The following is a 27,122-nucleotide window of genomic DNA, read 5'->3' on the forward strand; positions in this document are numbered from 1 at the left end:
ATATATATATATATATAAAAAGATTTTTGTATGCGTTAGTGTAATTCTGTAGAACCTAAACGACTCTATCATTCTTATTGGGTGCCTCCTTTATCTTCTCAAAAATATATATTTCCTCTCTTATCAAATACTTGCTACATTATTGTTATGACCACTATTTATCATTGAAGTTTATTTTATATATTATGACTAATGTGTAAGAAAAAATATTGTCAAGTGGAACCTTATTTGAATTGTCTATTGCATTGGATTGTGTGTATAGATTAATATAAGCGATCAAAATAATATATTAGATTGTGTGAAAAGTTAAATATAACAAATATAATAAAAAAGGAAATCTAGTCAACAACGCAATTAAGGGTACAAATTACAATGTCCAAAAAATTTCCTCGTGAAACTTTGAAAGACCCTTACATTGTTATTGGTAAGAGCCAGACTATATATAACTATTTCAGTGTGGTTTAAATTTTTGGGTGAGTTGATTCTTTAACATGATATCAGAAGATCACGACTTCGTTTTAAATTTAAGTGGAATAATTCGCATCAAATATGAGGAGGGTATGTGCATCATCTACTCTTTTATCTTAAAGGGTTCTCGTGTTAGAGTAAATTACATATGTTGATGCCTTAACCATCAGCCATCAACTTAAGCTTTTAGTTGAGTTAGTTAATTGACGGCACTCATTTGTTCCACTAGAATAGTAACAAAGGAAAATTCAAATTCACAAATGTCTATTTTGCATTATTACTTCTACTTTTGGTATGTTTATTTTTTAATAAATAAACAAATATGTATTTTGTAATTAAATTTAGGAAAAATTACCTAGAATAATCCAACTTATTCATGATTTTCATGATTTTCATACAATAATCCCACATATTGATTAACGATGAGTAGTTTTAACTTTAAAGGCTATTTTCCTTGAGTAAACCCGGTAAGCGAAATGACTCGCTATAACAAGTTTTATTTTTTTTAAAAAAAGATAAATTAAAATAACATGTTGAAAAAATGTTCAAAAATGTTCAAAAAAATTCGTTTTTTTTATTTAGAATTTTTTATGTAAATGTTAAAAAATTTTCTTTAATTTTAAATTAATTTTCAATTTACTTTATTTGGTGAATTACTTATTATAGCAGGTGATCGAGATACCCAAGTTTACTCTAAAAAAAATACCCTTTAAAATTGGGATTATTCATGGTTAATCAATAAATAGAGTTATCGTAAGAAAATCATGAAAAAGTTAAATCATTCTAGTTAATTTTTCCATAAATTTATTTTAAAGAGAATTATTTAACGTAGACCAAAGATGGCTTTTGCATATTAATTTTCTCATTTGAAAAAGATTACTTATATTGTAGTTGACACAGAAGATTTTTTTGATGAAATCAAAATCAATTGGTTGACTTGTGATGATACTTCGCATAACGTGCAAGAGCGGCTCCCTTTAAGTAACGTACCCATATTCTTTGCAAGGTGTGTTTTGCTGTATGTTTCAACATGCAGCTAATTAAGATACATTATTATTTTTATTACTCCTACTACTACCAGATTAATTTGTTGAGTAAAATCCATCATTGAAGTATGTTGTAAAACGATACTTTATTTATTAAATAAACAATAAAATAAAGTTATAAGTTTGTAGAATGAAACAAATTACATATAACAATCAAAAACTATGCTTATATACACCATCGAGAACTCTGAGAAACTAATCTTCAATCCCGAACAAAGTAACAAAAAGATTTTGTTCGAACTTAATATTAATTCTAGGTAAGATGCTCTTTCCTAAAACATCATTTTCTCCTTACTACGGAGCTTGAGAATAAACCGGAAATATGTTATGAGATACAAAGAATTACACTAAATTCCTAGCACACAGAATTTAGAACAATGTAAGGAAAACTTAAATGGAAGAAGATACGGAAAATTACAATCGAGGATTGCACATTCTCTATATAAAGTGCTTGAGAAGAAAAGAAATCAGATTTTGCATCCGTGAATACTACTTTTGCTCAAAACGGAAACTTCGCAACCTTGGAAAATTCTCAAATTAATTTATTTAAATTAATTATTTAATTAATTATAATTTCCGATGACCATTATACGCTTAAATGAAAATAATCCTCCCCCATTTAAAGTGTATAATTCTTTTCTTCTTTCGCGTTCCATCATCTCTAACCCATTTCATGCATCAATGTCGATGTCCTTCCGGATTGAATTGACACCTAGTACCACACATCTTTACAATTGATCATATCCCCTAATGTCCTTTCGGATTGAATTAAGCAGATATATCCAACCAATTGAAGGAGTAGTACACATGACATAATTCATTAAACTCACATTTGTGACACATTAAAGGCCATATATCCATATCTATTCATAAGTTCAATGAAATCATTAGTATGCCCCTTGATTTCGTTGAGGCCGCCAAACCCCAAACTTATATAGGTAGCTTCTCCTGGTTACCATGCTTTCGTGAATAAAGCACTCAATCTAGAGATCTTCAAAACTCTAGAAATAGGAGACCTCGAGGGACTACTCTACTACCTTGTTATTCAACATCACGAACAAAGCAACTAAAGGGTCTCAAAATTACTTCCCAATATCTGATGAGCGATCAATCCACATTGAATTCAAGACTAGATGTTTCTTCTAGTGTTGAATTGGGTTTTGCTCATGGTGTTGAAGATGGGCATAAAACAATTCCTTGAGCCGAAAACTCAAAAGAATTCCTACTCAATGGCTTAGTAAACTGATCCACCATATTGAGTTTAGTATAAACATAGTCAACAGATATGACCCTTCCCTTGATAAGATCATGCACAAGACTATGTCTTAGTGCAATATGCCTTGACTTACCATTATATGTTTGACTATATGCTCTGTTCAAAGCTGAATCACTGTCACTATGGATAGGCACCGGTGAAATTGGCTTAACCAATAGAGGAATCTCATACATGAGATTTCTTAACCATTCTACTTCCTTGCTAGCAGATGCTAAACAAATAAACTCATACATCGTAGAGTCTGCAACACATGTTTGTTTCTTAAAAGCCCATGAGATGGCACCTCCCCCAAACATAAACACCCATCCACTTATAGAAGAATTACCCTCTTTATTGGATGCCCAAGTTGCATCAGAATATCCTTCCAAAACAGGAGAGTCTCCACGATAAAACAAACCATAATCCTTGGTTCTAATCAAGTATCTAAGTACTCTTCTCACAACTCTCCAATGGGGAGGACTAGATTTTTGAGTAAACCTACTTAACTGACCCACTGCAAAAGCTATATCTGGCCTAGTACAAGTCATTGCATACATCAAGGATCCAATGATCCTTGAGTATTCTAATTGAGAAATAGCTTCTCCTTTATAAGATACTAGTTTCTCACATGGATCCAAGGGAGTGGAAACTGAAGCTTTATCAAACATATTAAACTGTTTGAGAATCTTATCAACATAATGAGATTGGTTCAACATAAGTCCTCCATTATGTTTTATTATCTTAATGCCTAAGATAACGTCAGCCTCTCCCAAATCCTTCATAGAAAAGGATGATGACAAAAATTCCTTTGTCATTTTGATCACTTGCTCTATACTTGTACCAAATATGAGCATGTCATCGACATAAAGACAAACAATAACCCTATTTTCTTTATCATCGAACTTGCTATAGATACATTTATCATCCTCATTAACAACAAAACCAAAAGACAACACGGTGTCATCAAACTTTTGATGCCACTGCTTTGGTGCTTGTTTAAGTCCATAGAGGGACTTAATCAATGTACACTTCCTCCTCCAAACCACCATAAAGGAATGTCGCTTTGACATCCATTTGATGAATAAACAAATTGTGGATAGATACTAAGGCAATCAAGAGCCGAATAGTAGTAGTTCTAGCAACCGGTGCATAAGTATCGAAATAATCAACACCCTTCTTTTGTCTAAAGCCTTGCACCACTAATCTTGCTTTAAATCGAACCACGGACCCATCAGGTCTACGTTTACCTGTAAATATCCATTTACATCCAAGTGGAGTACAACTTGGAGATAGGTCGGTTAAGACCCAAGTGTTATTCCCCATGATGGAATCCATTTCATCATTAATTGCTTCTTCCCAAAAAGCCTTATCAGGAGAAGACATTGCTTCTTCGTAAGTTGATGGATTGTCCTCCACATTTAAACAATAAAGTGTGGATGTACAAAGAGAATCTCTTGTACCCACTATTAAGTAGGGTTCAAAATCTGGACCAAAAGATTTGACAATCCTTCCTCTCTTACTTATCCTAAGAGAAATCTCTACATGTTCATCATTTGATGAAACATTTTGAGATTCAAGTTGATCTACATCAATTGCTAGAAAAAAAAATCAAAAATTAAAATTATTAAAATTAAAAGTGAAACTCAAAAAAAAAAAAAAAAAAAAAAAAAAAAAAAAAAAACTTATTTGATTTCTCTTTAATTTATTTTAATTTTTGAGTTTTTTATAATCTAATTTTGTAGTATTTTATTATTTTTTTAAGCAAATTAACTTGTTGTATAGGTATATAATAAGTTACCTTGGTGCATTCTTCGCAAGCACTCCTTATAATTGAAATTATTCATGTTTGATCAAAAGTTGATATTATTGCAAAGATATCAGTAAAAAATTAAAATATTCTGAATAATTTTTTCAAAAAAAAAAAAGCAAATACAAATAGTACATTCAACATTGTAACATATTAGTACAATGTATTTCTGCACGCATAGGTAATTTTGAGTACGCGTAAGATACTCAATGGATCACATACTACGTCTAAACATAAATCTTTAATTTTGAGAAATTATAAAATAAAAAATTTATTTTAAACAATATAGCACATTTTAGGCAACCATAGTAAGACATAAACAACAATTCAGCTGAATATATGGGTGGCTATATCAATGAAACTGAGATGAGGTTGCCCTAAAACATGGTATATTGCATGTTTGATAAATGTTTTTGTGACGAATTTCAAAACAATTTTACGCTTCATGCCCTTCTTCTTTGGTTTTATTGCTACTACGCCGTCGTTTTGGTTACTATTGTTCTCACGATCTTTTTTGTGTTGTGCTGCTTTTTTAGATTTGCCCAACATGTTGGATCAAACTTCTGATTTGCCTTCTGTTTATTTGCTCTTTAGGATCTGCACATATATGTCTACTTTTATTAATTGTACAAAGCTAAGAAAATTTTATTCCAATCCGTTACCGAGTCCAATATCATATAGTGACTCTCACCTAATTAAAAACATGGGAATTGGATATATTAGAATATATAACATGTCCTGAGTCTTCAACCATTAGTTTAAGTTTTTGGTTGAGCCGTTGATTACGGGATATGGTATCAGAAGCTATGGTGATAAGAGGTTACGGATTCGAATTTCAACTACCTCTCATATAGAGTAAAATATTTAGCACCTATACGCATCCACACTTTTAGCCCAATGGGCTCTAGTGTGAAGGAACGTGTTAGAATATATAACATGTCCTAGGGCTTTTAACCATCAGCTTAAACTTTTAGTTGAGTCGTTAGTTCCTTGACAGAATATAGGTAACCTTACTCTTTTTAATAATAACAAACAGTTGTCTTGATTGACCATCGGTAGCTATTATATATATTGTTTGCAACTTCTTGAAAACAGAAGGAAAAGATTGTCTAAAAATAATCAAACATTGCATTTCACTCATCCATTATGAATTAATCTTACTTATTGATTATTTTCTTATAATCTCATCTTCAATATGTATTTGTTTCCAGCGTACTCGAAGTGGGAGGAGAAAGGTGGAGTTGTGGTAGTTTAGGAGTGAGATTGTGATGGTTCAAGTCAATATAAGTATGGTATGCTTGAGCAAATACATAGAAAAATTTAGAATTATTAGATAATATATAATTCAAAGATTGAGATTATTCAATGTGGATGAGTGATTCTTAAATAAAAAATACACATAATGTAATATAAGTCATTTTTATAAAATAGTTGACTATAAATTGAATCAAAAACAAATTAATTTTTGGTTCCATTTTTATCAGATGTCTCCAAAGACTAATTTTTGGTTCCATGAAAAGAAGAGACTTACTAAAATTTAATTATAATTGTTAACTCCTTCAATGTAGTCCATCTTAAATTCAAAAATAAGAACATAATATAACTTAATTCACACAATATAAAAAGAAATGATATACCTCAAAGAGATTAAATCTTGATGTGGTTAAGCTTAAGAGTGATATGTTATTGGCTTATAAAAATAAGAGGCTTTATATAGAAAGTATGAGTGGCTTTGAAACAATTGTTAATAAGTTTTGATATCATCTTTTTCTTTGTACTTTCGCTTTTGCTAGCTAAAGTTGACTCGAAAATCGCACTCGAAGACTGATACTATGCTTCGATGCAAGTGGGTCGTCTTAGGAACCAATCAGAGTCTTGTCGAGAGAAGAAGATGACAACTTATGGAGAATATGGTCAAAAGTCCCTAAACTCGAGAACTGCAAGTGGAGTGTCACATATATTTGAAAGACTCAAGCGTATCATTGTTGGTTGGAGTAACTATTGTTTCTCCTAGTATGGTCTTATGTTTGATTATCTGATAGCTCTCTCATTCTCTCAACTTACCTTGTTATTCCAAAAAAAGCGATGAAAATTCAACACATTTTATCCAATTCAAATGAATATATATATAAATATAAATATATATATATATATATATATATATATATATATATATATATATATATATATATATATATATATATATATATATATATATATATGTAAGGTATTTGGCAATTGACATTTTTGTTGGCTTTTCGGTTGGTCAAAGAGCCAATAAAAGCGTTTGTAATTGACTTTTACGCTAGCAGACTAGTTGACTTTTAAGCAAAACCAAAAAACCTACTATTTGTAAATTTTTTCATTGACTTTTGACTTTTTGGCTATTTTTTCTCAAATAAATACTTAACAATTAACAACCATTTTTTTTTACCAAGCGTCGTTTCCATAATAAGTTAATAACTGGCTGAAATATCTAGCTTGAACAGCTCGCTAATTAGCTAACACTTTTAGCTAATTAAATCAGTTAACAATTTCAACTAACAACTCCAGCTAACAACCATTTGTCTAATAGGCCCATAATTTTAAATTTAATAATTCAAGTTAAGTAAAAACATGTACTTCTATTATGAAAATTATTATTTTTATATATAAACCTAAATTAAATAGTTATACTACTATTCAATAAGAGAAAGTACTTAATTGACCGAGTTGAGTCGTCTAATGCTTCCACTATATGTAAGTAAGAGGCGGAAGCAGGGATGGCAATTCAGTTCGAATTCGACCCTAATCCGACTCGATCCGAGGAAAATAATCCGATCCGAATCCGAGGAAAAGATTATCAAACGCCAACTCCGACTTAATGATCCGAATCCGAGTTAGAGACGAACCGAAGTTGGACTTTATTAAAAATCCGACACTCCGACCCGACTCAGACCCTAAAGAAAATCCAACTTTGAATTTGACTTTTAACCCAATATTTTGTTTCCTTTAAAACTCTAGACGTGACTAATTTAAGCTCTCTTTCATACTAATTGGAATTTTCGATTTTGAAAAACTACTTGGTATTTTTATTTAGATCAATCAATCAAAATACGACAAATAAGATCAAGAGAAATAAAATACACCAAATCAAAATGCGAGAAAATTTTGTTAAATTGTAGTATTAGGAATATTTCTCATGTTAAACTTGAATTCAAAGTACAAATTTTTTTGTTAAATTGTATTTGAAAAATATATTTTGTTAACTTCGTATGCTTTAAATCATTAGTACAATATCACAACGATAAAGTTTGATAATAATCCGACTCAGTATCCGACTCCGTTGGAGGTCCGAGAGTCCGAGTCGGGGCAAACTTGGAGTATGCATAATCCGACTCCAAGTGGAGGTGGACTGAAAAAAAAGTTCGACTAAAATCCGGAACAAAGTCAGAATATGTATAATCCGAACTGAGTCCGACCTATTCCCTATCCTAGGCGGAAGACCCATATGGAGTGTTATTATCGCGATAGAGTATTTAGCACGCAACAGGTAGGTACAAAATTGTGTTCCATTCAATTTAATCTCATTTAATTTAATTTAATTTATTTTTTCTCATTTAAAATTATTTAATTGAAATAATCTCATTTATTTACACTTATTTTTTTTATCATTTTAATTTATTTTTATAACTAATCTATTTATTGAAACTTTTTTCTCATATAAACTTATTTTTAATAAACTCATTTTTTATCCAATAAAAATTTCCACAAAATCATCATTTTTAAATGGTTGAAGGTTTTTTTCTTTCGTATTTATTATAAAATTTAATTCTCAATATTTTTCCGAATATCAAATTTGCCTCCATCATTAGTATGTACATAATTTTCTAACTTATTTTAGAATAATAAAAAATAATAGTCAGAGTTCTTTTATTTTTTACGTGCAATGCCAAACTTTAATTCCTCCAAATGTAGATCATAGTATGAGACTCATGGCAAGAATTGTTATAAGTTTTGATACCATCTTTTTCTATTTTGGTTTTTGTTAAAGTTGACTGGCCATTGAGACTCGATGACTGAGTCGAGCGTCTCATATATATACTATGCTTGCAAGTGGGGTGCGTGTCACATATATTTGAAAAAGTTTAATTTTCATATATTCTTTTTTTCACGCGGCTAACCATGTAATCACCAAAATAAGCAATGAATATTCAACAAGATTCATTTAATTCAAATGAACAATTTTTTGTATATATACATACTAATTTTGGCAATTGGCTTTTTTTTTTTGATTTTTGACTATTTAATTAGTCAAATAGTTAAAAATGTTCAATAATTTGTTTTAAAACCAGCAGAAAAACTAACTTTTAAAGAACAACAAAAACTTATTCTTTAAAGCTTTTTTCATTGAATTTGGGCCTTTTGCCTATTTTTTCTCAAATAAATTGCCTACTACTAACAAATCACTATTACCGAAAATCTTTATAACAACTGGCTTATCCACCATTACTTTAATGGCCCGTTTGGTTGATGGTAATGAAGTAATGGGAATGAAATGTTGTAATGGCAATAGTATTGAAATAATATTCTTAGAATAAGCTTGTACACACAATAATATTCTTAGAATAAGCTTGTACACATAGGACAACAAATATCATCTTAATGAGTACTCTAGAATACTCTTTTCTGATGTAATATAAATAAGTCTTTTCAAAAAGAAATAAAACACAAAAAGGATTTTTGCTCTTTTCCAGAATGTTTTAAATCATTCTTCCTTCTTCACATGGTATCAGAGCTAGCTTTCTTCCTTCCTCTTCTCTTCTTCAATGGCGGGCACTACTCCACCGCCACCGCCGCCACCACCGGAAATCAAACCCAATTCTCCCTATTATCTTGGTTCCCAAGATAGACCGGGCGACTTTATCACTCCAACCCGATTGCAGTCCGATAATTACGATTCTTGGGCAGCTGACATTCAAATGGCCCTTGAAGCTCGCCGTAAATTCGAGTTCTTGGATGGCACCATCACTACACCTTCGCCACCATGCACCCGGTCAGACTGGACGGCCATTAATGCTATGCTAATTTCTTGGATCTCGAATACCATTGCTCCTGAAATACGCTCTTCTTTATCCAAATTTCGGGAGGCCAAGCCGTTTTGGGATCATCTTAAACAAAGATATGCTCAAACTAACGGTACGCGAATTCAACAATTGAAATCTTCAATCGCTAAGTGTGAACAATCAAAGGAGATGCCCGTCTCGATTTATTACGGTAAACTTCACTCTTTATGGCAAGAATTGGATCATCATGAACCTCTAATCTCATGCTTTATTTCTTCTTGCAATTGTGGTTGTTTACATGAAAAACGTCGAGAGCAAAATCAATTACATGAATTTTTAATGGGATTAAATTCCGATTTTTATGGGCCTTTACGAACCCAAATACTTTCGCAAGACCCTTTACCCAGTCTTGATCGTGCTTACCAGTTAGTCACTCAAGAAGAACGAGTGCGAACGTCAAGGCTCGAGGTTAATCATAAACCGCCAGATGTTCTTGGCTTTGCTGTTCATACAGAGGCAGTTCGGGTTCGTGGTTCTTCTGAGCGACCACTATGTTCTAAATGTAATAAACTTGGTCATGAAGCCTCTCGTTGTTGGGCTAATACTACTTGTGGTCATTGCAAAAAGCGAGGGCATGATTCTAGTCATTGCTATGAGTCTGTTGGTTATCCAGATAGTTGGTTTGCTGGGAAGAAAACATCCAGTCGTGGCAAAGGACAGCCGCGTGCTAATGCTACTAGTAGTAGTTCCACCATCATTCCATCCATCTCTGCTTTTGGACAGACTTTCACTGCCGAACAATGGAAGGCAATTTCTGAGGTTATTGGTAACACTAATGTTCCCGATAATCGTCTTAATGGTAAATTTGATATGACATCGTGGATTATTGATACCGGTGCTACACATCATGTCACCGGGGAATTGGCCTGGTTGTTTGATACTCATCCATTTGAGTGTCCAGTAGGTTTGCCGAATGGCGAACAAGTCATTGCTACATTGGTTGGCTCCGTTTGTTTATCGGATAAAATTACTCTCATCGGTGTTCTTTATGTTCCGAATTTGAGTTGCAATTTACTCTCTGTTTCTCAACTTAATGACAAATTACAGACAACTGTCCAATTTACTTCTCTTATTTGTGCTATACAGGACCCCATGAAGGAGCTGATTGGAATGGGAGTTAGAAAAGACGGACTATACTATTTTAGCAAACCCAAAGCTTCCACGTGTGCCTCTATTATTGCCGCAACATCGAGTTTGGAATTGTGGCATCGTCGACTAGGACATCCTTCTGAAAAAATAGTTAAGATGATTCCTCATGTACAAAATACAAAAGATAGTTTACAATCAAGGTGTGAAGTTTGTATGCATGCTAAACATCCTAGAGACAAATTTTTCATAAGTGATAATAAAACATCTCGAATCTTTGAAAAAATTCATATCGATTTATGGGGTCCATATCGTCATATTTCATCATGTGGTGCTCGATATTTTTTAACTATTGTTGATGACTATTCAAGAGCTGTGTGGATATATTTGTTAGTTGACAAATTGGATATTTTTCGTGTGTTTATGTCTTTTGTTGCTTTGGTTGATCGACAATTCTCACAAACAATTAAGGTGGTACAAAGTGATAATGGGACAGAGTTTAATTGTTTGCTCGATTATTTTAGTACCACTGGCATTTTATTCCAAACATCTTGTGTTGGTACACCACAACAAAATGGGAAAGTTGAGCGCAAACATAAACATATCTTGAATGTCGCAAGAGCTTTAAGGTTTCAAGCACACTTGCCTATTTTTTTTTGGGGTGAATGTGTTTTAGCTGCGGCCCACTTAATTAATCGCACACCTACTCCTCTCTTACATAATAAAACACCATTTGAAATCTTATTTCATAAACCTCCGTCCTTTGATGCTATTAGAGTCTTTGGGTGTTTGTGTTTTGCTCATAATCAAAAGACTAATGGTGACAAGTTTGCTAGTCGAAGTCGTAAGTGTATCTTTGTGGGCTATCCTTATGGAAAGAAAGGTTGGAAATTATTTGATCTTGACACGCAAGATTTTTTGGTTTCAAGAGATGTGAAATTTGTTGAGGATACGTTTCCATATCACGATGTTCAGTATAAAAGTAATGATAATCATGATGTGCATTACGATTTTATTGAATATAATCTGCCAATTTATGAGGATTTTCATTCTGAAGTAAGTGAAAATGAGATTTTATCTGTTCCAAATGGGCATGACGAATCTGGTAGTTCCATTGAGCCTTTGACAAACACTGGGTCAACTCTTCCAATTCAGTCATGTTCTTCTGTTCCTCTTGCTGAGTCACCAACGGAAGCTGGGTCTCCTCACATACAGCAGCCTAATAGTGCTTCCTCTACTCCTGCACTTGTTACATCTGATCAACCGCCTCCTGCTCTTTTGGGTCGTGGGTTTCGTGACAAATTCCCGAATGTTTTATATCGGGATTTTGTGACTCATATGGTTTTTGCTAATAGTCCGTCCTCCGTCTCTCCTTCTTCCAATCACTCCTCAGGTACACCATATCCTTTAGCACATTACATAAATTGTGACAATTTTTCTACGAATTATCGTACATTTCTTGCAGCTATTATTAAAGGTAAAGATCCAAAATCTTTTAAGGAGGCCATGAAGTATGCGGAGTGGCGTAAATCTATGCAGGCTGAAATACGCGCTTTAGAGGACAATGGTACATGGACCTTGGAGCATCTTCCTCCCGGGAAACGTCCTCTAGGTAGTCAGTGGGTTTACAAAACTAAATATTTGTCAAACGGTAATGTTGAGCGGCTTAAGTCACGGTTAGTTGTTTTGGGTAATCATCAACAAGCAGGAATTGATTACACTGAAACATTCGCTCCAGTTGCCAAAATGACAACAGTTCGTGCTTTTCTCGCAATAGCAGCTTCAAAGAACTGGGAATTACATCAAATGGATGTTCATAATGCTTTCTTGCATGGTGATCTTCATGAAGAAGTTTACATGAAATTACCTCCTGGTTTTGAGTGTTCAGATCCGTCTTTGGTATGTCGATTGCGCAAATCTCTGTATGGTTTAAAACAAGCTCCACGTTGTTGGTTTGCAAAATTAGTGTTCGCCTTGAAAAAGTATGGCTTTCTTCAATCATATTCCGATTATTCTCTTTTCACTTATACTAAAGGCATCGATCAAATTAATGTCTTAGTCTATGTAGATGATCTTATTATTTCTGGGAATAATTCCGCTGCACTTACACTTTTTAAAACCTATCTTAGTGATTGTTTCAAAATGAAAGATCTTGGTGGTCTCAAATATTTTTTAGGAATCGAGGTTGCTCGTAGTTCATCTGGTTTGTTCTTATGCCAACGTAAGTACACACTAGATATTATTTCCGAAACAGGTTTATTAGGGGCAAAGCCAGTTGGGATTCCTATCGAACAAAATCACAGGCTTGCTTTTGCTAATGGAGAATATATGAAAGAGCCTGAGGCTTACCGTCGGCTAGTGGGGCGTTTGATATATCTCGCAGTCACTCGCCCGGATCTTGCCTATTTCGTTCATATCTTATCTCAGTTTATGCGGGAGCCTCGTCTTGAGCATTGGGAAGCAGCTCTCCGAGTGGTACGCTATTTAAAGGGTACTCCCGGTCAGGGTATTCTGTTGCGTGCGGATAGTGAGCTAACCTTGGAAGGCTGGTGTGATTCGGATTGGGCTGCATGTCCTCTCACTCGTCGCTCATTGACAGGTTGGCTTGTTTTTCTAGGACAATCTCCTATTTCTTGGAAAACAAAGAAACAACATACAGTATCTCGCTCTTCAGCTGAAGCCGAATATCGATCAATGGCTGCAATCACATGCGAACTGAAGTGGCTAAAAGGTTTGTTGTTAAGTTTGGGTGTTCATCATCCTAAAGCAATAAAATTGTTCTGCGATAGTGAATCTGCTTTACATATTGCAAAGAATCCTGTTTTTCATGAACGAACAAAGCACATTGAGGTGGATTGTCACTTTGTTCGCGATGCAATCATTGATGGCTTAATTTCTCCTACTCATGTGTCGACTACATCACAATTGGCGGACATTTTCACAAAGGCTCTCGGCAAATCACAGTTTGGTCTACTTCTTTCCAAGTTGGGCATTTTCGACTCTCATGCTCCAACTTGAGGGGGGGTATTGAAATAATATTCTTAGAATAAGCTTGTACACACAATAATATTCTTAGAATAAGCTTGTACACATAGGACAACAAATATCATCTTAATGAGTACTCTAGAATACTCTTTTCTGATGTAATATAAATAAGTCTTTTCAAAAAGAAATAAAACACAAAAAGGATTTTTGCTCTTTTCCAGAATGTTTTAAATCATTCTTCCTTCTTCACAAATAGTAATGAAGGAATGGATATGAGAATTGGTAATGAAAATTCTTTTGTTTGGTGTGCATGACTAAAGAATGGTAATGAAAGATAATATTCCATTGATTGCATTTGGTTGTTAGTAATAAAAAATGGTAATGACTCTTAGTTTCATTATTGTATATTTGTATCTAAAAGCATTATTGTATCTAAATTATTCTATCTAATGATTTTTTTTTTAATAATAATATTTTATAGATAATTATATACATTACCTTTTTTTTCTTCATTATTTTTTTTCTTCAGCTCGAAACAACATTAACTTATTTTATTACCACAGTAATACTTCATTACCATTACCGCCTAATATCAGGTTGTTTGATGGTAATAAAAATGACCCTTTTTGGTAATTTCATTACCTTATTTTATTACCATCAATTACCATTGAAGGCATCCAAATAACCAAATTTTTCATTACTTAATTTTATTACCATTACCGCCCTCTAATACCATGTACCAAATGGGCCGTAATTGGTTTAACCAGCCAATAATTTCAGTTAACAATCATTTATCAGACTCATAAATTTAAATTTAATAGTTCAAATTAAGTAAAAACATTTACTTCTATTAAGAAAATTATTATTACCTAAATTTAATACTAGTTAAATTGTTTGTATTACTATTCAATACGAGATAGTACTAGCCAACTTAAATGACCGAGTTGAATCGAGTGGAGTCCCATATATTAGCGCGCAACAAATAGGTACGATTTGCGTTTCATTCTAATTAATCTATTTACATAATTTTTTTTCTCATTTAAACATATTTGAAATGAATAATCTCATTTATTTACACTTATTTTTTTTCACATTTGAATTTATTTATAGAACTAAACTCATTAAATTGAACCTTTTGCTCCTTTAAACTTATTTTTAATGAAATCTTTTTTGATATATATTGAAAAGATAAAAAACAGTGACACAACATAAAAAAAAAGAATTACACAATAATTAATTTCGAAAATCCTAAAACAAGAATTTGAGTAAAGAAATGCTCATTATCTTAATGGTTAAAGATTTTTTCTTTTAACTTTGTAATAAAAATTTAATTCTGACTGTTTTTCAGAATAACAGATATGCTAAATGAAAATTTAATAATTGAGGACGAGTCCTTTTAATTTTTACGTGCAAAATAAAAATTTAATTTCCCCAAATATAACTTGCAAATTCCACCAATGCCTCATTCACTTGGGTTGAATCCAAATGAATCAAACCAAGTGAGTTGAAAATGCTACACACTTGTGCTAACAAGTCCAACCCATACAATAAATAGTCGCGCTTCCTCGTGCGCTGCCCTGGTACTCCGCCTCCATTGGCTAGACCACGTTCCTGAGTGCCGTCACAATAATTATAGTAGTTTGCATGTACATTTTGTGGCGAATTATTATATCTTTTCATCCAAGCTTCATGCAACATTTCTTTCATGCACTTAACATGCACCGCAACACCAAGCTTAACGTACGCCCACCCCTTAACCTCTTCATTTACCATCGTTTTGTATCGACAATGCACACAATCGATACTTTCGAGTCTCGTATGCAACGTTGGGTGAGGTAGTGCCATGCAACACGGGTGTAAAAATATAGGATAACTTCCATTGATAGTAAGAACATACCTCCATCCTTCCACACTAGTTCCACAAGCAACACATAAATTTGGTAACATTCCTTGGTAGTAGTGATAATTTGTTGGGGGTAGTACACTTTTATCTAACACAAATTGGGCTTGATTAAAGAAAGGATGAGACATTGTAGGAGGAGCATTATGACAAGAAGTATGCAAATGGTAATCACATTGTGGTTGGCATGTATAGCGAGATCCATATCCAAATTCTCTACAACCATTACATTTAAATGCAAATCTTTCACCAACATTTTCTTCTCTTAGGAGCGAATGTGTGCAATAATTATTGTATGTTCCCATCATCGTGTCGTGTATAGTAAGTACCTAGTCAAGGCAACAAATTATCAAGTTATGATATTTCGCCAATTTCGTTCAACAATGAATATTTTAATTAATGCATGCATGACTCAAACACTAAAAAAGTTAGTGCACTGACTGATTTTCGACTATTCTTAAAAAATCGGAAATTTCCAACTGAATTTCCTATTAAAATCATGTTCGTCGAAAATGTCGACTATTGTTCCTATTGCACCATCAAATAGTCAGATATTTTCCAACTAAATTGCAATGTTAGTCGGCAACTTTTAGAAATTTAAAATGAAAAAAAAAGGAAATTTACACGCCTTTCATTTCCACATGTTTTTCAACTAATTTTCGACTATTTAAACTTCAAGTTCAAATTTTTCATCCTTAAAGCTCCAACTTAGGATGTACCCCAGTTAAAAAAAATACGCTTTTGAAAATCTTGGCTTGGAATTAATGATTAAGATCATCTAAAAGATTATTAGCACACTATAATCATTTATTCTACATAATTAATTAAAAGAGAGTACGAAAATATATATGTAAGATAAATAAAACTTTTATTTTTATGTTATAATTAGTTTTTACCTGTGAATTGCTTATTGGAGATGTCTTGCCTTCTTGGTTTGAATTATCCCTCCACTATTTATCGAGTAAGTAATAGCTTTTTGAGATTTCTTTTATATATATATATATTTTGGAAAAAATAAATGGTGAATTGTCTAGCTTGTAATTTTGATAGATTAAGTCAACTTATTATAACGTATTTATTACTGCCTAAAATTTAAGTTTACGTGTGAGTTATATTTGGACTATATTGAGTATTGACTATTCAGTCTCAATCAATGAGTAAATGAGTCAAATTGCCTAATACTGTACTGCGCAAAGAGAAGAGACCTTTTCCAACCAAATTATATTTTTCATTTTAGTAAATATTATAGAATTATCATGCACCTAAATAAAATTAGAATTTTCATATCCTAATAATATGCAATATGTATTATGAAACTTAAATTTGGGTGAATTTATTTTAATTTAAAATCAGGTGCAAAGTTAGAAATTTAATCAGTCAATACTCTAGCAAAATAATAATAGTCCAACTAGCAAATTAATTATATAAAAACAAGTATTATTCTAATTTTTGTTTTAAAAGAGATAAATTTATATTTTAAGCCAAGAAAATCTATTAAATTGTGAAAATATATAATTTATAGTTTGGTTATATCAGTTTTATTATTCCAATTACTTTGACCACTTAACTTTACTTAATTTATAATATGTGAATAAACAAAATTTATTTTCACTCTCCCTTGAAATTTACAATAAGCATAGTTTTTCACTTTACAAAAGTTGGGGTGAAATGTGTTGTCATTTAGAGCGTATAATGGTCTTCGAAAATGATAATTAATTAAATTTAAATAGATTAATTTGAATATATCCCAAGGTTGCAAAGTTTCTGTTTTGAGCAAAAAGTAGTGTTCACGGATCTTGAAACAACTCGCGGATCGCGAGAAAGGAATGAAAAGCTACTGTTTTGTGGGAGCAGAAAGTCGTGGCTCGCAACCTAACTCGCGGCCCGCGAGTTTCGCGGATTTTTGCGGGTTTTTTCTTTACAAAGTTAGTTTATCCATTTTGTCAGTTATGATGTAACTACCAACGGTTAAATATGATTATATTAACCAGATATATTGGGATGAATTGATTGAAAGACGACATTAGTTCGTGAATCGATCTTGTGTTTCATGGAGTAACATGTTGCTTCGTTAAATGGTGTGAGCTATTCTATAAATATAGAAGGCTTGTGTGGTTATTTTCTACATGCAATTTCTGATTTCTTTTTCTTTTCTAGCACTTAACATAGAAAACTTGCAATCCTCGATTGTAATTTTTCGTATCTTCTTCCATTTAAGTTTCTCTTACATCATTCTAAATTCCTTGTGCTAGGAATTTAGTGTAATTCTTTGTATCTCAGAACATATTTCCAGTTTATTCTTAAGCATCGTAGTAGGGAGGAAATGATGTTTTAGGAAAGAGCATCTCTCCTAGAACTAATGTCAGGTTCAAACAAAATCTTCTTATTACTTGGTTGGGGATTGAAGATCGGTTTCTTGGAGTTCTCGGTAGTGTACATAAGCATAGTTCTTGATTGTCATATGTAATTTGTATTTTACTACAAACTTGTAAACTTTATTTTATTGTTTATTTTATAAATTAAAGTAACATTTTACAACAAAATGTGGTATAATATTAAGAATCGGGATAAATATACGTAAATGAGATGAATAAATAATTTAAATGTGTAAGTAAAAAGTAAAAAGATAGCGAAAACTCTAATGGCATAGCTTAAAATAGAATTATAGTAAAATTTATATGATAAATAAAAAATAAAAAATCACAAAATCTATAAGACGGACCTAATTAATGTCTATTTTACCATGTTGTATTGGCAAGCGAAATTGAAGTAGCGAGTACGAATAGAAATGAGAACCACGAGTGGGGCAGTATAAGAAATTAGAAAGAAACTGGTACGAAAATTGCACTCCGATCTTTTTATTTCACTATATAATTTAGAATATGCTAAGATATTCTTAAACTATTATAAAATATTCTGGGACATATAAAGCCGTCTTAGATTTTAATTAGATCTAAGTAGAACTGTTTATTCGGATCAATTTGAAATCGGACTTTGTTTACATAATTATAAATCATTTTTTATATCGGATCAAATTGAATTCATATATATATATATATATATATATATGAAGTAAGAACGCAACAATCGAAGCAAAACAAGTGTAAAAGCATCTCGTGTTGACATGAATTTCGTGCATAGATGCTCCATTTTGTGAATGAATGTAATGTTACGTAAAATTGTTTTCTCCATTATAAGTGATGTTTTATTCAATTACATGGGATGAAATAATGGGATGTACTCATGCAATACATGTCATGATGTCAATATAGGACATACACGTAATTTGTGATGACAAGAAAAATATGAGAAATAACTTTATATACACTAAGAATTTTTTGATTCTTGTTTTATATTTCACTACATTTGATCATATTGTAAGAATCTTTGCAAACTATTTATATTGTTTTCATTTTATCGCCTACCTAAACACATGATCTTATCATCAAAAAAATCAAATTGCATTCTAGCAAAAGTTTCTAACCGTCGATCTTGATTTTACAAATCACTTCCAGAAAGTTGTTTCTCTTCGAGTAACCAGATTACCGCCAATTGTATTAAGTTTTGTTCGGACAAATATTACAAGGAATTGAAAAATGTTGTTCACACCATCAAGGAACTACTCATAATCCAACATTCTTGAATATTTACTACCAAATACATGTAATAGATTACAATTCAAGAGACCTATCAATATGCCATAGTGAAAAGCACAATAAATCCAATCAAAACCATCAAAACATATAGCTTGCAAGCTCAAGCACACTCAAATGAGAAAGCCCCAATGCATGATATATTGAATGTCTAATAACCATTTTTGTGACTTTCCAAAGCATTCCTGTTACTTGATTTGCTTGACCATGTTCTTCCCTATCATTATAATTATTATCCACATATTGTGGAATCACACCATAATATCTTCTCTCCCAATCTTTATGCAACATCTCTTTAACACACTTAACATGCACCACAACACCATGCTCAATATATAAGCCCCATCCCTTAACTCCTTGATCACTTCCCATACTAATCGTGCCTCGACAATGCGCACAGTCAATGCTTTCGAGCCTCGTATACAACGTAGAGTAAGGTATTGTCATGCACCGTGGGTGCATAAATATGGGATAAGACCCATTGATAGTATGGACATACCTCCATCCTTGTACACTAGTTCCACAAGCAACACATAAATTTTCTAATCCTTGGTAATAGTGATGTTTTGGTGGGGGTATTATACTCTTATCTAACACAAATTGGCATTGTTTAAAGAATGGGTGAGACATTGTAGGAGGAGCATTTCGACAAATATTATGTAAATGATAGTTGCAGTGTGGTTGGCATGTATAGCAAGATCCATATCCAAGTTCTCTACATCCATTACATGTGAATGCAAATCTTTCACCAAAATTTACTTCTTGTAGGGAGGGATGTGTGCAGCAGTTATATGTTCCCATTCCTAATATCAATAAAACAAATTATGAAGTTTTAGCTTCATCGAACATAACTAAATACACATTGATGTATATTGATATTGATAGTGCATAAAACATATTCACGGCTACAACCATTAATTAAGTTTTTGATTGAGTTTATTCTGCAATATGATATAAGAAACCTAGATTACAGGTCCGAATCTTATCAACCCGACCCTCCTTTCAAAAGGTTAGCTTCAGGCATGATAAACTTTTGTGTTGTATTTATATTTCTAACTTTAAAGGTTTTCGTTTGAGGGGGCGTGATATAGTATATAACATATCATGGGTCTTCAACTAATACCATATCATATTGGAATCTGATATCATGTCAAAAGACCAACTCAATCCAAAGTTTAAGCTGATAGTTAAAACAACATAATATGTTATGTACCCTATCACTAATAGATGTAGCCCCACAATACATTAAAATCATAAATCTATACTTTATTAAAGATTAGATTTTACCTGTGATATTGCTGTAGACGCTTGGCTTGTGGAAGAATTATTTATCAAACAAATTTTTTTTTTTCAAAAGGTTATCCTTCAGCCTCAATTAGTAAGTAGCGATAACCTACAAGACTTTTTTGTATACTCTAAAATAAAGAAATAATAGTTGTGTATTTTATAGTTGAAGACTTGAAGTCAAGTATAACGTATTATTGTATTTCCGAGTAAGTTAGGTAGGGACTACTTTTCGTCTTGCCAGAATTTTCTACAAGTCCAATGGAATCAGTTCCTTTTACCAAGTCAGCTTGGCTCAGATGCTGGGATTCGTTCGAAACTACAACCATTAGGGTAACCAAGTCAGAGTTGTCAATTAATGGTCCTTAAATTTTTACTGTCTAATTAGAGAGAGTTTAACTAATATTCTGCTTCTAATACTAATTGATTTTAGGATTGAACCTCATTGGGTATGTGTGCAATCAATACTCCTCTTTTGTGAGTATTGATGTGTACAACTCCAATAACAAATTTTTCATGGTATCAAAGTTGACAGTTTCCAATCAACTGAAAACAATAAAAACATCAGTTTTCTATTAAAAAAAATTGCGGGTTTTAAAAGAATTACGTTCCTGTCGAATTAAAAATGAGTTCACATGTGAGGGGAGTATTGGAAGATAATCCGCATGTCTCACATTGAATAATTAAAGAGAGTTTGACTAACATATATATTTGATGGGTAGTCCTCCTAATTCCAATTGGTTTTATAATGAAACCTCATCGAGTCTGTGCGCAATCAACTCTCCTCTTATATGGATCTTGTAGTGTACAAACCCAATAACAAATTTATCAATAATGGAGAGATTACAAAGGGTAGAAATAAAAAGCTCATTTTAAGTTCCAATCAGAACGTAAACATGAAGACGCTTTTTTGAGAGCATCATAACTTCCCACATCAACGGGATTTCCACATTTCTATGCATATCTCATGTTATAGTAGTCAAGAAAAGGGATCCAATGGAACTAAAATATTCAGATTCTAGATAAAATGTCGTTGAGCACCGTTGCAACGCTGTTGTAAAACTCCTCGACTCGTTCAACATCCTTATCTCGCGCAGCATAATCCAGCTGCATTTATGCATTATTAAGCAGAAATCCTTATCATTATTCAGTATGTTTAGCATCATTGAAATGAACGAATAGATTTCAATATCAGAAACTTACCTTGGTTACATTATTGAATAAATTAGCATAGAGCTTCCTTAGCAAAGGTCTGACGCTACCTTCTTTGCTTTGGATGATCGTGTAAATATCTTGTTTTAAGTACGCTGAATTCTGTCGTAATTCTCGTTGTGCTTCTCTCCAAGATTCAGACTCTAATAGAGACTTCACGTCCAACAATGCTTGAGCGTGATCTCTGATCATACTCTGAGCTTCTTCCGCTGTTTGGTCAGGGACTGTCATCCGAAACTCAAAACTGTTGGCAGCTTTACGATTCATAACGGCTTCTGTTATTAAACTTAATGTGCTCATACCCACTATAACTCCCACTCTTTTGCTGATAATGATACCTTCCCGTTTGGCCTTCTGCATGTTCCTAAATCCTAGCAAAATCACAGTTTCGTTGTCCAGCAAATTGAAAATGAAATAGAAAAACAGCATCCTAAGCACACTCATACTTCAATACGAACAAGAATTGACCGAGAATCATGATCGGCCTTTTTAAAAGGGTTTGATTCTAACTACCTACAGAAAGATCAATATCACCTCACCCTCTTGCCTCTAAGGGATTCTCAAGACTTACCCTATAATCAAAAAATAAGAATTGACCAGTATGACATGTAAATGAAGAAAAATGTAATGGAATGGATTTGAGGCCATTATAAGGTTATGGGATTTTGTCACACATCAATTGTATTTATAGAGTTAATGGGCTCTCTAACCTATTAGACTAGTCTTTTGAGTGAATTCTCTTATTTATTCTATAACAATGGTATCAGAGCCGGCTAGGAATAGTGGCCTGGGTTAAGCCAGTCATGACCAATGAGGACGTTGGAACTTATGAGGGTTTGAATGTAATGGAATGCATTCGAGGCCATTATAAGGTTATGAGACTTTGTCCCACATCGGTTGTATGGGCAAGTAATGTGGAGTTTACAGAGTAAATAGACTCTCTCACCTAAAAGACTAGTCTTTTGAGTGAGTTCTCTAGTTTATTCTATAACAGAAAATTTGTAGTAACACTCGAGTAAACTTCTACATTATAATAACTTAAAGCCAAAAACTGAATAATTTTGATCCCCTTTTCTAAAATGGAAGGCATAGAGCTTCTTAATCATGCGATTGTTACGGTTGCATCTTACAAGGGACTAATGACATCAATATCAACATTTATGTATGGAGAGACCAGTTCATATGATGAAGTTACTAATTTCCTGAACATCCAAAACTAAAAGCACTCACTTGGATTTTTCCACAGAAGGTCCTTCTACCTCCTTGGATGAGGCAGTGTCTAATGCTATCAGCTTACCAACGGATTCCTTTGCCTCTCCAAAGATATCCTTAACCTTAACAACAACCAGTTTGAGCTGATCTCGAGTTGGTAGCTGCGCAAACGAGAGAAAAAAAAATTACAGACATCTAAAAAAAATTTTATGCAAGCTTTTTTAGGCTGTGGGAGACTTTATAATATAAGTAGTTCGGCCAGGTAGTACATTTACTCCAAAGATACTATTGTTCAGCTCTACAGTAAAGATCATAAGATATATACTCGTTGTCTTTTCGTCTCCCAATTAGTTGTTTAGTTTCAGAATCATGAATTTAGACGTTAAGCTGTCCTTGTAAATGTTTTGTCCTGGAAAATTATCCTATGCAGAAATCATGATCTTTGCATTGTGCCACCGGAAACTAGATTAATTGGATACCATAAATAAACTTGAACAAATCAGTAAAACATGATTTGTTCTGTTCACAATTTGTTCAAAATGATGAAAAAATAGCCAAAAACCGACCATAATTTGCTTTTTTGATTCGCGATTCGTAAGACAATTAACAAATTATGTGACAACAGTCCAAATTTGCCAATGATCCCATCCACAAGAGAAGTATCGTCATACACACATACAATTCAAGTAAAAAATCTCCAGCATCATCATATATATTCGGGAAATAAATTATTCGAGGGAAATGTAGCCTATATGACCATGTATGTAGGTAGAACTTAGAAGACGGCGAAGAGGCTAAAGATGACAAGTAATAGATCAAACATTATAGTTTAAGAGCCTATCAAATGGCGACTCGCGCTTATATTCTGATAAGAGCTAAAGTTTTTTAGGCTTAAATTGTGTACTAACATGACATGCCAAGACCACCAAACTATCAGCTCATGCACCCAAAAATCCCTCTCCTCTTGGATTCTAATGGATTCACACCCTACAACTCCAAGTAATAGCTCCAACAAATGCTAAACAAAAATGATGAAAGAATAGAGTATCCAAGGTTCTAAGAACAAGAACTTTAGAGACGGTTGAAGGATCACTGCCGGTCTGCCACATTCCTTGATCTGTACCATAAACAATCTCCCATACTGAACTAAATAGTATATTTCTTTCTATGTTAGTCGGACTCTTCATTTTGCTTCACGTACGCGTGTCTGATCCTTGATTTTCAGACATTAGTATGGCAAATAGACACTTTATTTTAGGCGTATAATTGAATATTTAGACCTATCCGACACTTAAGACATGTATCAGTATCCAACATCAGTACCCAAGTCCAAGTAACATACATTTCTCCATGATAGATTATATAACATCTGAGGGCAGTAGCCTTCAGCCATTTGCTTAAGCTTTTTATCTATTCTTGACACTAATGCTTCAATAGAGAAACACAATTACTATGATTTCAACAAACAAAACAAATTAGTGAAAATTTCGATGTCTTCACACAAAATTTTAAGTCCACATTTGACAATTTGTCATTTTAGTACCCACTAACAAAAACTAAGAAATATCACATCTTTCACACCAAAATATCCATAAGAGCAAAAAAAAATCCCTAATAAACTTCAAAAATTATCAAAATTTGAGAATTTAGACAAATAAATCAAGCACCCAAATGGAAATTTGTCATTTTGATATCCATACAAGAAATTATCAAGTACCCAGTAAAGAAAAACTGTAAAAAAAAAAACATATCTTTCACACAAAAAGACATAAAAACATGAAATTGCAAGTTATAAAAAGCTCAAAGCCAGAAAAAATGAAGAAAAGGAAAAGAGAATACATTGGCCATACGAATGATACTGACTAAGAAAGGGTTGCCATTGTCTTCAATCTTGGGCAAAAGAGGATGAGCGGAACGTTGAAATTGACGAGCGAACAACTCATTTTTACCCTTTGTTCTTGAATTTAAGTTCATGGGAAGTCTAATTAGAGGGTTTAAAGACATACCCAACTCCATTTTTGGGTCTCTAACCTCTTCTGCTGTTCTGGGTTTTCTTCTTCTCAGGCAGCAAACGCCAAACGGTACAGTTTAGTTTATTGGGTTTAATTCATCGTTGCCATTTTGGAGGCGGTTCACAGAATTTATCATCCAATTTTGCTTATCCAGACCATATCCTTTCAATGTTTTCGTTATAGAATCCCGGTAACTAATAAATTTACTTGAGTGGTTGAAAATAAATTTATTTGTTATTTATTTTTAAATGAGAGTCGACGGAATAAATAATACTATTTATGTTTATTTTTAGTAATTATATTGAATATTGAATAAATAAGTTTATTTAAGAATAAATTATAGTTAGGTTTTTACATACTCTTCATGATATTTTTCACTATAACACATTTAACTTTTCGCGACATTAGATTTTGTAGCATTAAAAAAATGCTACTGATTTATATTTTTAGTGTAATAATTATTGACTTTTATTTTACGGATATTTCATGATATACCACTAAGTTTCTTCGAAATTCACCATATACCACACAAAATGTTTTAATTCACCATATATCATTGAGTTTTCGTCCGTTAGCACAAAATACCATTAATGGCAACTGCCATTAGTGTGTCGTTTGTGGTAAATTATTAATTCACCATATACCATTAATTTTATTTTTTTGCGTCAAATACCATTTTTTGCGTCAAATCTGACGATAGCTGAATTGTGTGTGTGTGTGTGTTGATTTTGTGTGGAAAGAGGCTAAATTATGAGTTAAGCAAGCAAGTTCATGCTTGTATTATCAAAGGTAGATGGAGCAATTTGATTGTAGAAAGTGGTATCTTGTATTTCTAGGCACAATCTGGTGAATTTCAAGGTGCTTTACGAATCTTTGATAGGATAAACAAGCGGGATTTAGTTGCTTGGACTACGAAAGTGCAAAAAAATTACGAGAGTAATGTCTTTGTTGTTTTGCTTTCTTCTACTATCCTTTTAATAAGGCTTTTAGTATAATAGGGCTCTTCTGTAGGATAAATGAGTGCTTTACGTGCAATTGACTTGAATGAGCTTTGATCTTGGTTCATATCTTGATAAAACATGACATCTAATGCCCATTTTTACAGAGGAGCACATGTTCCGAAATCCTTAATGTGCCCATGGTTGCAGCGTTTCTCAATATGCTTCATCTTAAATTCTTAATCAAGATAACTTAATCAATAATAAGATTGTAATCTTTAAAGCTGCTTGTCACGGCTCTTTTAAGTTTGCGGCTAAAGAGGCATATTGCATTGATGAGTTATGATGAGTACGGTTAGAAACATTCATATAGTAGCTTCAGATATTTGCCTTTTTCTATAGCATAGCTATTGTTACCAATGCAATTTTAATGTGCCGTTTCTTGATACATAGGGATATCAGCTGTCGTCAGATTTGACGCAAAAAATGATATTTGACGCAAAAAAAAATAAAATTAATGGTATATGGTGAATTAATAATTTACCACAAACGGCATACTAACGGCAGTTGCCATTAATGGTATTCTGTGCTAACGGACGAAAACTCAATTGTATATGGTGAATTAAAACATTTTGTGTGGTATATGGTGAATTTCGAAGAAACTCAGTGGTATATCATGAAATATCCGTTTATTTTAAGTTCCACTATGAAGTGATTTAGTGACGCTATATTTGGTCTTTAGTGGCATATGTAATTGTTACTATAGTTTATAATAGCATTTATGAGAATTGTCACTAGATCTAATGTCGCAAAAAGTTTTAGTGTGTTTTTTTATTATGCTGCTAAAAGGTCTAATAAATGTCACTAAATCCTCTTTATATACTATTAGAAATTTAAAATAACGACATTTAATTTAAATGGCACTAAATATATCCCACTAAAAACAAATTATGTTGTAGTGTTTGTATGTAGCCAATTTTATTTTAAGGTCAACTTCTTAATTATTTTTCCAATTTATCCTTGCAAATACTAAAAATTAGCAATTTTTAAGTAATTTAATTAAATTTTTGATAAATAACAATTTATGTTGAAGTTGTGCCTTGAATGATTTACAGTTAAATGGGCTTAGTTCAATGGAGATTGGATTAAATTGCTACTT

At 32.7% G+C, this 27,122-nt stretch overlaps 3 protein-coding genes across 3 annotated transcripts; all 3 read right to left on the bottom strand.

The window, feature by feature from the left end:
* Positions 1-15,005: 15,005 nt before the first annotated feature.
* Positions 15,006-16,684, bottom strand: LOC130808351 (uncharacterized). Its single transcript, XM_057673829.1, has 2 exons — positions 16,549-16,684; positions 15,006-15,981 (listed from the first exon to the last, which is right to left on the bottom strand). The coding sequence occupies exon 2, from the start codon at positions 15,958-15,960 to the stop codon at positions 15,175-15,177; it is 786 nt and encodes a 261-aa protein (XP_057529812.1). The 5' UTR covers positions 15,961-15,981; positions 16,549-16,684; the 3' UTR covers positions 15,006-15,174.
* Positions 16,685-18,850: 2,166 nt separating this feature from the next.
* Positions 18,851-20,730, bottom strand: LOC130808714 (uncharacterized). The gene is made up of 2 exons (XM_057674180.1): positions 20,593-20,730; positions 18,851-20,108 (listed from the first exon to the last, which is right to left on the bottom strand). The coding sequence occupies exon 2, from the start codon at positions 20,104-20,106 to the stop codon at positions 19,387-19,389; it is 720 nt and encodes a 239-aa protein (XP_057530163.1). The 5' UTR covers positions 20,107-20,108; positions 20,593-20,730; the 3' UTR covers positions 18,851-19,386.
* Positions 20,731-20,869: 139 nt separating this feature from the next.
* On the bottom strand, positions 20,870-25,232 carry LOC130808713 (uncharacterized). The gene is made up of 4 exons (XM_057674179.1): positions 24,853-25,232; positions 23,032-23,174; positions 21,793-22,165; positions 20,870-21,696 (listed from the first exon to the last, which is right to left on the bottom strand). Exons 1-4 carry the CDS (start codon positions 25,027-25,029, stop codon positions 21,601-21,603), a joined length of 789 nt encoding a protein of 262 aa, XP_057530162.1. The 5' UTR covers positions 25,030-25,232; the 3' UTR covers positions 20,870-21,600.
* Between the last annotated feature and the right edge of the window lie 1,890 nt (positions 25,233-27,122).

Source organism: Amaranthus tricolor, chromosome 3 (assembly GCF_026212465.1).
Source record: "Amaranthus tricolor cultivar Red isolate AtriRed21 chromosome 3, ASM2621246v1, whole genome shotgun sequence".
In the NCBI taxonomy this organism is placed as follows: domain Eukaryota; kingdom Viridiplantae; phylum Streptophyta; class Magnoliopsida; order Caryophyllales; family Amaranthaceae; genus Amaranthus; species Amaranthus tricolor.

Bases quoted from the DNA above. Each gene is read 5' to 3' on its own strand.
- LOC130808351 (XM_057673829.1), bottom strand. From the start codon at position 15,960: ATGATGGGAACATACAATAATTATTGCACACATTCGCTCCTAAGAGAA.
- LOC130808714 (XM_057674180.1), bottom strand. From the start codon at position 20,106: ATGGGAACATATAACTGCTGCACACATCCCTCCCTACAAGAAGTAAAT.
- LOC130808713 (XM_057674179.1), bottom strand. From the start codon at position 25,029: ATGGAGTTGGGTATGTCTTTAAACCCTCTAATTAGACTTCCCATGAAC. The intron at 23,175-24,852 runs GTATTCTCTTTT...TCGTTTGCGCAG, and splicing joins GTATCATTCGTATGGCCAAT to CTACCAACTCGAGATCAGCT. The intron at 21,697-21,792 runs GTAAGTTTCTGA...GCATAAATGCAG, and splicing joins TATTCAATAATGTAACCAAG to CTGGATTATGCTGCGCGAGA.